The 11,558-nt window shown below is 40.3% G+C and overlaps 2 protein-coding genes across 2 annotated transcripts; both read right to left on the bottom strand.

Annotated features, from left to right (window-relative positions):
- Positions 1–2,578: 2,578 nt before the first annotated feature.
- On the bottom strand, positions 2,579–5,447 carry LOC118787153 (thrombomodulin-like). Its single transcript, XM_036542612.1, has one exon. The coding sequence runs from the start codon at positions 5,212–5,214 to the stop codon at positions 3,754–3,756; it is 1,461 nt and encodes a 486-aa protein (XP_036398505.1). The 5' UTR covers positions 5,215–5,447; the 3' UTR covers positions 2,579–3,753.
- A 3,691-nt stretch (positions 5,448–9,138) lies between these two features.
- Positions 9,139–11,386, bottom strand: LOC118787160 (complement component C1q receptor). Its single transcript, XM_036542621.1, has one exon. The coding sequence runs from the start codon at positions 11,167–11,169 to the stop codon at positions 9,397–9,399; it is 1,773 nt and encodes a 590-aa protein (XP_036398514.1). The 5' UTR covers positions 11,170–11,386; the 3' UTR covers positions 9,139–9,396.
- Between the last annotated feature and the right edge of the window lie 172 nt (positions 11,387–11,558).

Genomic DNA, 11,558 nt, shown 5'->3' with positions numbered 1-11,558 from the left:
TTTTTATGACGTACAGGGAAAAAATATCGCACCGTCTCAGGGATTTGAAATAGTTTTAGAACTGCCTTCCCTTTTTTTTCAAATGGGTTAGTCTACACAAACAAGCGTTAAACAACAAATCAATATATAGCGTTTCCAGCGGAGGCTGGTGTGCTGTCAGTCTGAGGAGGCCAGTGGAGGAGTGGGTGTTGTATCCGTGGGTAAAATCACTCTATAATGGTTAGTCTTGGGGACTTCTGGGGCGAGGATGTTAGCCTATTTATTCTACAATTAATTGTAACAACAAAAGCAATGCAATACAAGTTCCTTGTTTACTAAATTTAATTCATTTGCGTATGCCTAAACAGTTTTCGGTGAGATCGTGAGATACTTAACACATAGGAAAAGAAACTAGGGACGTCCCACGTAAGCAAGACGAGGAACGTGCGAAAGACGAGCGCCGAGATAAAACTCCCTTCCACCGACGGGGGACGGTAACATAGGATTCAACTCTTCATTTGAAGATAATACATTTTATAATTCTTAACCCAAGCAATATGAAAATTTGTTAATCATACCAAATGTTCACAGTTTAATGACAACTAGCCTAGAGCTTTCTGGCATTCTCCATCTGCATACGTCTTCCATATGTCCTGAGCTGGAAATGGGACACCTGCCTGTCTCATGCTCCTATGTACTGTGTGTCTCTCCTGAACTGAATCCTGTCCTCTTAAGCCCCTTACAGACAGCACGCGAATAGTGCCTAGCGTAGCCTACCGCGTGAGTGGTCCATATACTGAGTATAGAGGTGGGGCAGCTGAGAGCCTCTGGTTTCCATAGCAACGTTTGAGGACGTGTGGATCCTTGAGGTGGGCACAAGTGCTGCAAGCGAGCAAGTTATCTGGTTAGCTATCTTTTCATTGCGACTGTGCATCGACTGTGGTCATTTGATCACCATCCGTGGAGATGGTAATTGCCCAGTGGAATAAAATATGTAAAACATCAACGTGTTCATATGGTGAATTTGAAATATGTAGAGGAGGGAAGTGATTCCTTGTGGAGGGTTTTATCATGTGTAGTACTGAGAATAGTGTCTACATATTGCCCATGTGATGAGATTGACATTGATGAAACAATCAGAAGCCTTAAACAAAGAATCAGTGAGCATAGCATAAAAGCTGCGTAAGACATAATATTGTCGACTGTTCTGTTGCCTGCCACTTTTCAGAATATTGAGATGGTTGAGACACCAAGAGGTGGCAACACTGATAAACACCTATATACAGTTTACTTATTTGGGAAGTGAGTTTAGTTCAATTTATGAAGCCTTACCTGCTTGATATCCCCACAGGCCTCCCTGTCTTTATATGTTGTATGTTTTGTATGTATCTCTACATTGGATGTCTGTTTATAACGCTGTGTTGTTATGAAATTTATATTTGTATTTTATCTAAAATAAACAAAAATAATTAAACAGGTGCTCCATCACGCCAAAAGCCTGGCAATGTACAACTTTCTGTATCAGAATACATTGTAAATAAGCTAATATTACTACAGCCACACAAGGTTATTTGTTCAAGGACATTGATATGGCATTTTATTCTATTTTGTGTATATTGTATGTTGTGTATTGTGTAATACAAGTGTATTTTTAAAAGGAGTGGTTTAAACGTCTTGTCAGTTATGACAACTGTGCATATGAGATACAGTTTATATACATTTTTGTTTTCCTTTTCTTGGCTTTTCCCTTTTTTAGTCTGATTTCCATGATTTTCTGCAAAAATGCAGTGACTGCCCTGTGACTTTCAGTTATATTTTTAGGACAAACACTCAGATCTAACCAAAGTGATACCTTTTTTTTTATTTGAACCCCTGTCCTCCAGAAAGTCTGTGCACAGCCCTGCCTCTAACAGCCACCTAACCCCAGTGTATTTACAAATTACCTTTTGTTCATGTTGATGTCAGTATTGTGGTATATGCACTATTTGCATATAATGTAAGGTAATCTGTTTTCCGTACCTTTTTGTATTGTGATGAAACAGCTAACAACGGTCCAAATACATCCTCCTCCTTCGAAACCTGTTGCTGTTGTATTTACTGTAATGTTTAGGTGTGAAACTCAAAGCTGAATCACTGGAGGGACCTCTGGGGTATAATCAGAATTAAGTAATGCGGATCACCCCAATTCCTGCTAAAGGTTCTTGTGCCCATACTGGGGGGGTCACATTCAATGAAGAGAGGCTGGCATTGCGTGGAAAAACCAGAGCACTGTGTCATCGCTCCATATTCACCAAATGACATGCAGTAGATGTGTTTCTCTTACTGTCCATCTGTGAGTTCCCAGATCGTGTGCTCATGCACTCCATGCATTATACACAAACAATTTACCACATTCTGTAAGTTGATATTACACAGACCCCCCTGTTGACAACTACCCCTCATTGCAGCAACTCAGCACAAATCTGGATGCGTTTTAAATTGTTTTTGAATTTTTAAAAATTTCTTCTTAGATGATGTGTTGCACCATATATTAGAAAAGACAAAACAACATTAAGAATCAAATGACATTGACATCTCTCATTTCACGTGTGCTTTAGCTTATGGTTTCTTTTAATGACCATAATCGACAGAGTGCACCTGAACTCTGACCTGTGATCAACCTCTGTCTTCTCCAGAGCATCCGATCACAACCTTGAGGACACGATGCACATGCTACCTTTTCTCACATGTTTCTCAGATCCTTTCTTTTGCAAGGGGGTGCTTTTTTCTCCTTCAGTCTCAGTTAGTTTTATTTTTATTATTCTCTTTGAAAATCCAAGGAAGTGCACTGTAAATGACATTATAGCAAATAGTAGTTCATTGAATGACAGCCAGGTACGTATTTTCATAAAAAAAATTCTCTTCATACTCCACAAAGCAAATACATTTCTAAAAAATAAAAGAACTTATCACCGAAGCATACCACCATCACATGAACTCTCTGACAGAAGATTTGAAACACAAGGAAACTTTCATCTTTGGAGAGAGGTAGCTGAGAGAAGACAAAGCTTGCTGCTTTGGCAGCCTTTTTATCTTGTTTAACCAGACTAGTCTGATTGCAATTAACATCTCTTTTACAAGAGCGACCTGGTAAAACAAGCAACAATACAATTTACACAATATATAAAAACAGTTTACACAATATACAGCAAAGGCGATATAAAACATTTGATATAAGATTCAAGGTGGTGAAAAATCTTAGAAGCGCATTTTTAATTCACTGAAAGGAACCAAGTTACCTGGTTTAGCAGTTTTCTGTTCAATGACCAAGGTGCACAGTGCGTAAAAGATTTTTACTGTGTCGGTCCATGTCCGCGGTACTGAGATATTGTGAAAAGTATTTTTGCTGAATGTTTTTAACTAAAAAGGAGCTGAGATTGGATGGAGCCTGATGGACATAATAGATTTGGAAAAAAGAGATAAACTTCACATACAGAACCCACTTTGATAGCAGCGTTTTAAAACAGCGGTATATACGTACAATATTTTCATCCATGTTTTTCTGAGGGGGCACGTTTTGAATGAATGTCACGCGCCGTTATCTCAATAAATTCTAATACACGTGGGTTAACAACCATGCATAATCAAACTAGCTCGAATAGTGAAATGTAGGCCTTACAACGTGCGCTAAACAAAGCACCCTGGATAAGAGCGTCTGCCAAAGTAGCCTACTAAGTGTAAATGTTGGCTGATTGAAAATAACCGTCATGAAATGTCATTTAGGGGTCGTGTAAATCAGCATACTTGTTTTAAACGTGTGTCTACAGAAGATGCATTCACACTACGCTTTTCCGTGGACATGTGCTGCAAGTTTACAGGCGTGTCTCCACTGTGCGACTCTTCTCCACTGGCACCCTCGCGCTTAGTGAGAAGGATTTTACGAACTAAAAACATCACTACAAGCAATGCGACGGAAAGGAATAGGACAATTCCAGTAATCATTCCGGGTGTCTTTATGGAAGCGCTGCTTACAATATTTTTTGAAGATTTTGAAGATGAAGTAACGAAATCATTGTATAAGCTTACTGGAGTTGTTAAAACAGAATCATACTGTCTGACACATTTGTGACCATCAATCAGATTGAATCCTTCATCACAGGAGCATATGAAACTTCCAAAACTGTTTACGCATTTGTGATCGCATTCAGAACTATCGGGTCCACATTCGTTGATATCAATGCACAAACTGGTGCCGTTTCTCTGGTCAATCAAGTATCCATTGGGACAGGAGCATTGCGTATTTTCGTTTCTGTCGCATATAGCCTCACACTTCTCTGACGGACAATGCATTTCACATCTGTGCGGGTCTTCTCTCGATTGTCTGTATCCATCATGACAGGAGCAGTTGTATCCGCCAACTGTATTGTCGCATTTGTGTTCGCAAGGGCCGGAACTGCATTCGTTTATGTCCGAGCATTTTCCGCCAACAAGTTGAAAGCCATCTCGGCACTTGCACCAGACCCCACCTCGAGTCCCTTCATTCGGCGAGCAGATGTACTCTGAAACTCCGTTCTTCTGGCGACATTCGTCTTCGCAGGCACCGCTATCTATGTCATAGCTCCACGAGGCGCTAAGCCATTCCTCTGTTTCAGCCGCACAGATGCGTTTAATTGTTGAGGGATAGGTGGTCGCAACAGTTCCTGGGGGGAGCGCGAGGAGACCCTGTCCCTTATATCCAAGAGGAGTGCTGTAGAAGACTGACTCGTTAGTATCAGTTTCCAAAGGGGGGCACGTACTCTTGTAGTTGTTCTCACACAAATATCCCGCTATTTTGTCTTGGCACGGCCTCTCCGACCACTTCAGGCTTTCACGAGAAACGGAGACACACATTTGAGAACAGTAGGTTGTGTTGCTTCTCCAGTTTGTGAAGTCTGTCTTGTTGTCTCCTGTTGTCCACTCGTATCCCCTCAACCATCCAGATGTAACACTGCTACATCGCCCGCTGGGAAGCTGTAGCCCGATCCAGAAGTCTCCGTTAAGATTAAAGTCATGGATGACATCACTGGACACTGTTGTCCGAACTGTCATTAAATGTCCTCCTTTATTCTTACACGCATCCACTGATGTTTGAAAATCAACTTGGTCTTGAATAGCGGTGTAGCAGTCATTCAGAATACACGTGCAACTCCGCGGGTTCTTCCCTGCTACTTCCAAAAGAAACGCAACAACAGCGATTACTTGAATTAAAACATTCATTTTTTTATGATGGGTTTTTAAAACCCAGCGTTTTGGCTTGTAAATTCGGTAGGTGATTCCAGAGTGAAGCTCAATCTGAAATAAAGAGCGTGTGGGGAGCCAGCAAGACTGTGCGCCCTTCTCACATCCGCGATATGCGAAAGGAAGGAAATGCCCTATTTTTCCATGTACTTTCTTCGAGTTGAAGGTGAGCTGCGCGGCATTTCAGAAAAATAGCTGAATTGTACTCACGCGACGCGATACAGAAACACGCATTTTAGCCTAAATGTAACTTATACTGATTCCAGCAACTTGAGTATCCAGGTTATACACGTGATATCAGTTTTGAGGATTGTAACAGGCTTTTTTCTTCATCAGACTGAAAAGTGACGCAAAAACACGATGTTGAACATGATTTTGACATTTTTTCATTTTCTCATTGCCATTAAATTGGGTATATACCCTGTGCATATGCTATTTTTCCTCTGTTGTTCAGTTTATATTTTTGTCATTGTATTGGTTTCTGTCTTTCAATCAGTATTTGAGTAGTCAGCTATTATTCTCAGAGAGTGTGTTGAATGAGCCAGCTGGGAGTGGGGAAGGAAGTGGTTTGCGGTGTTCCTGCGTGAACATGACGTGCTTTTTCACGAAATATTACTGGTCGTCTGGTCGTCTTCTGCGGTGTGGTCGTGTCTTGAGAGTTGGCAAATGCATTTGTCTTATGAAAGTTTCTCGTGAGGCAACATTTATCATAGTTAATTCTTGAGATATTTTTCTGTGAAGCTGTTATTGTTTGTCATTGTTGTATTAATCAAAGTTGATTGGCGATATTGTGTGGTTTCTACATAATTCCTCCTTGCCAGAGATACAAAAAAACTACAGTAAACATACGATGATTGTTGAGTGGTGCCACTGAATTGTCCATTGGGGCTGTGTTCCTAAACCTGAAAAAATGCCCTTTTTCACAGTCAAATTTCTTCTCTCAAAATCATCCAAATGTCAAATACCTGGTAAAGTCTTTAACAGGATGGATTCTTAGTTGACAGTGAGAAGGCAATTAGTCTAGGTGATAATAGTTGCTTATCGATACTACCTGGTTGGTGTTCCCTAGGTATCCCTGCAAGAATCACTGCTGTTCAGTATCAGTATATGAATAACACTAAACTCAGAGGTGAAGCTAATAGTTTCAGCGCTATTAAAGCAATTCAAGGAAATGCAAATCCAGAATTAACCAGACACCTGGCAAATGAAGTTTAACATTTTACATGTAAAGTCATGTTATAAATGAAGACAATAACAAAGAATTATTTTAAAGGGGGTATACAATTACAGGGCAACATGACAAAGACTTAGTGGGTAAAAGTTGTGCCAAGTCTATCTGCATCCAGAAATTGTGTTCAAATTGTAAAAAAAAAAAAAGAGGTCAAGAGGTTCAAAGAGGTTAGGCTTTGCACAATGTCTTTCTCTGACCTCATTTAGAAAGCTGTGTCCTGTTCTGGGCACCATGTTATAACACAGACATACAAGCTCTTGAAAAGCTACAGGGAAGGGCAAAAAGACTGGTTCCAGATGTTACCCTGGAGGCAATTCTAGGCTGAGTACTTTACCCAAGGGTTCTGAAACAGAGAATGTAACAGGCAACCTTTTGGTTATGAGCCATCCTCTTCATCACTATGCTTTATAACAGCACTAGACATACTCTAGACGAGTGTTTCTCAACCTTGGCCCTGAAAATAGGGTTGGCAGCTTCCTGAAATGGCAATAAGGAAGGGGGGGGGGGGGGGGGGGGGGGGGGTGGGGGGGCATTTAATTACTACATTTAATTAAACTAGTAGTTTAACTACATTTTGCAGTAGCTTGCTGGTAGTTCAACTACATTCACATTTGCGTAGTGATTCAAGAAGTTAAATTACATTTTTCCATTTTTGTGTAGTTAACCACTGAAACTACAAATAATTTTGGGTCATAAAAAGTTGGCATTCCTTGCACTTTTCCATGAATAGTGTTTTTTTTTGTGTGTGTATGTATGACCTGTGAACAAGTGGGCACTTTTTTGCAATAAATTCAACTGAGTGGCATTTTTTGCTGGTATGTGACTTTTTTGTATTATATTTTGTTATAATTTCGTATCACATGTACATGTCAATTTGCTCTTTTTTTTTCACCAAGCAGTTTGAAATACTTTTTCTAATTAGCTTTAGTTAACCAGACTAGATTTCTCCCTAGGTAGCTTTGCTGTAGTTCGAGAAGTAATTGGTAGCTTGCAAAGCTATGCTTTCAAAGTAGCTTCCCCAACACTGGTATCTATCAACCAGATTTGGGTTTAAAAAATCGATATGATTATTATACATACCATAGGCCAGCCGCCTCCGTGAAGCTGGCCCCCATGTCATCAGAAAATTAATGAAAGTATTTCTTTGTTTTTGCTGCGTTTGTGCAATAATTAAGTAATTAAATATTACATTTTGCCAGTGACGCCACTCAGCCTCCCATCATTGTGCAGATCGCTCCAAAATGGTTTCAATCGTTTGTGCTCCGTTTGTGCTGATTTGTGCCGTAAAAAGAAACATTTGTGCTACTACGTTATTTGTTACACGCGTGACGTCTTTCAGCCCCCCATCACTGTCCAAATCGCTCCAAAGTGGGCTCAATCGTTTGTGCTGATATGTGTCGTTCAAAGATATGTGCTATTACGTGTCTTGTCGTCCAAGACAGCGCATTCTCTGCTTGGGTAGTGGAACATAACTAATAACTAATTCTAATGATGCTTTCTATGTAAGCAATAAACTGGGAAGATGTCAATAATCTGACAGTTATTAGGAGTCACGTGTCAAAGTCGGTTGATCAATTTGAAATTATTGTAAAAGGGGGGAAATGTAATAGTTTCTGAATTTAAGTGCTTAATTACAATGATTGACCCACATTTTTCTTTAAAAAACGTTTTTAAAAAATCAAGACTGTGAATTTTAATCTGTCCAGTTTTACATGTATTAGCAGTAATTAATCTGCCACTGCTGCGAAGATGTGAGTATACTGTAATATTCTCCCATATTGTATGCATGACACCCTGATCAGAAGATGATGGTGTAATTAAATCTGACTGTACTGAGTTTGAAAGTTACAGATAAAAGATAGTAAAATATTACCACCGTCACACCATACAAACATTTTCTATTTTTTTTTATTTGTATTGCGATTGTTTTATGTTCACATTGCAATGTAATGCACTTTCCCTGCTGACTTTGCTGGGAAAAAAGCGATTGAAAGACTTGCTTGTGTTGTGTGCAGCATACAAAGTGTGCACAGACAGCTTTATAAGTCACGAGTAAAATGCTCTATAGCTCATTAGCAGAGGGTATAATCAAGAAATGTAACTACGCATATGAATATCAATATTTGAATATAAAATTAGTTTTATGTTTAAACCATGAACATTTCTGCAGGTAATAATATGCATGGAAATGTATGTTGTTTCCTGCATCCAGGGTCTGCACACCCAATGTGGACATTATTTGTGTATGAAATACTGTAGCCCATGTTGAATAAATGACTTCTTGAAGTCTGAATTACAAAAATACTGTGTCGATTCTAATAAAAAATCAGAACCGTCAATACAGTGCTATAGCAGTCTACCTTGTTTATATAAAAGGTGGGAGAGGAAGAGAGGCAGAGATGCAGGTACATATGTTCCGCTGCTCTGAGAGATAAACATTGTGCTTTGGTTTAATCCACCATTAAGAAAACCTGAGCAATGAAGGAGACAGTTTTAAAAAGTGCACTCAGAAAACATCAAGCACATATTAATGTAACGATTCTGCCCTGAGTTTGTTAGGATACAATGAGACAGTCATTATTTTAAAATCCGATTTAATCACTCAGTCACAGCTACAATAACAATTTTATTTGAAGACAGAAATGAAACATAAAAAGACTGTTGTGCTAAAACATAATGCGGTATCATAAAATTTGAATAATACATGATTCAACCAGACAGCAAAGTTGCCAATGCAAACATTCATGCTAAGAAAATGTTAGCATTATGTCACTGAAGCTGTGTACTACGTATACGTTTTCTTTCAAATTAAAACGCCCTCCATTTCATTGGTTTGATTTTTTTTAGATTCTCATGATGGTTCATTTAAGACACTTCATTGTTTCCAAAAAAAGTTCAGCCAAACATGCAAATTGATGTATTATATTATGTCATGTCTGTTCCTCCGTCTTTTCTGTTTGAACGTTGCCGGACGACACCCAGCAGTAACTGTCTGCCGTCGAGCTTTGTTTTTTTGTGTCTTTTCTAAAGCGCTTCTGACGACAAATCACGACGGCACAAACTACAGCAATCACAAGCACCAAAACAGCGGCTGAAGCCAGAACAGAAGCTAAGATCCACGTTTCGCCGAAATGAACTTGGCGCACGTGGTTGTTCGTTTCATCTGTTCGGTCATTCTGAGGATTAGAATCAGATGCCATGGTGGTATCACTGGATGCGTCTTCGTATGCAATGGTTGTTGGTTCTTCTAAAATAGTGCTCATAAAAGTAGTATCTAACAGATTTGTTGTGGCTGAATTGGTCGTGGCCTCTGGAGTGACAAATTGTTCATCTGTTTTCGGTCCAAAGTTTTCATGGATTCTGTGCGGAGCATCGGTGTCCTCCGTCGAATCTGGGATGCAAGAGATGCCATCTGCCGCTAGTCTGAAGTTCTCTGTACAAGTACATTTAAAACTTCCCAGCGTGTTAGTGCAGGTATGCTCGCACCGATACTCTACACATTCGTCAAGATCCACACAACTTCGCCCGTCTTCTGACGTCCGGTAGCCGGCTAAACAGAAGCAGGAGAACGATCCCGGTGAGTTCAAACAACGCTGGGGACAGGGAGAGTCGGCACATTCATCAATGTCTTGACATATCCCATTAGTCAATTTGTAACCTTTTTTGCAATGGCAACTGTAACTTCCTTGGTTGTTAACGCACGTGTGGTCATCACAGGCAGATGGCACCTGTGAACATTCGTCAATATCAATACAACTAGTTTGGTCCTCGGCAAGATGGAATCCCTCGGGGCAAATGCAGGTATATCCATCCAAGCCTGAAACGCATTTAAATTTGCATGGAGAATTTTGGCAATAATCTCTTTGGACGCAGGTAACTTTATCCTCTCCGAGCACGTAGCCCTCTTTACATTGACAGCGAACGCCTCCGCTGTCACTGTCCAAGCAAATCTGATCGCAACCTCCATTTTCATATTTACAGCCCAGTTTGCTGGAGTCGCAAAACAGACCAGAGTAAGTCCAACCGAAAAATCCCTGCATTTCCTTACAGAGGGAATAATGCGTACTACCACTGCACGACACTTCTGCGGAAGTTCCGTGAGGTAACATTGTTAAGTCATTGCTGTCACTTAAGGGACTTCTGACAAAAGGAGTTGTGTATTTCACTTGTCCTTGTCCTGCCAAAAGTAGACGTTTGCACATCCCCTTGAAATAAAATTTGCACATGAATCCGGCCATATCTTTGCATGATCGGTCGGTCCATCGTAGGTTACCTGACTCCCGTGTAAACGAAGTATCGTTGACGGAAACGCAACGTTCTTCAGTGCAGGTGCTTTTGGGTTCATTTTCCCAGCTGGAATACTCGGTGTCCTGCCTTCCAGATATCCACTTAAAACCTCGCAGATTCGTGTCAGCAACAGTGCAGGTCCCTTTGAGCAGTCTCAGGCCAATCCAAAATTTAAAGCCGTGTTGTCCATCACCAAACCTAGACAGCACCGAGTTAACCTCTTCAGCCTCTGTTCTGTCTCGCATGGTTGCCAGTTTGCCTCCGTTATCTTCACAATTCTTCCGTGCCTCTTCAAACGTTAGTATCTCTGTGTGTAAAGTATAACACGCGCTGGTCGTGCACACGGTTTCTGCTGGTTCCGACTCTGTTCCATGAATCCCGTACAGAGGTTGCAAAAGGAGAAGTAAAAATAACATGTTCACTGTAAACTGCGTCCACTCACCCTGTTCATAAATAGCCTACTTTAAAACTTGTATTTTTTTTTTTTGTCTGAATCTCTTACTGTGAACCGAATGGCAAATGCGCCTGCTACAAATATTCCCAAGTAAGGCTGTTGAGAATTTGAATATCACATTCAAACCACTGCATCCTGTTTTTTTATCAGCTTTAAACTGGAACAATGTTTAACGCTTGTTTCTGCTGTCTTTCTTAGGAGCGAGTTCCGGCCTGGAAATAGAAAACAATGCCCCTTTACTTATTGTTTGGACTAGTTCTCCAGATGCCCCTAAACCAATGGCCGTTTAAAGCAAGCTCAATATCTGGTTTACTCTCCACTTATAAAATATAAATACAAGTTAACTTCGCC

The sequence above is a fragment of the Megalops cyprinoides genome, chromosome 12 (genome assembly GCF_013368585.1).
Source record: "Megalops cyprinoides isolate fMegCyp1 chromosome 12, fMegCyp1.pri, whole genome shotgun sequence".
NCBI classification, from domain to species: Eukaryota; Metazoa; Chordata; class Actinopteri; order Elopiformes; family Megalopidae; genus Megalops; species Megalops cyprinoides.
Note: the sequence above shows the minus strand (reverse complement) of the source record. Positions and strands in the feature narration are given on the sequence as shown.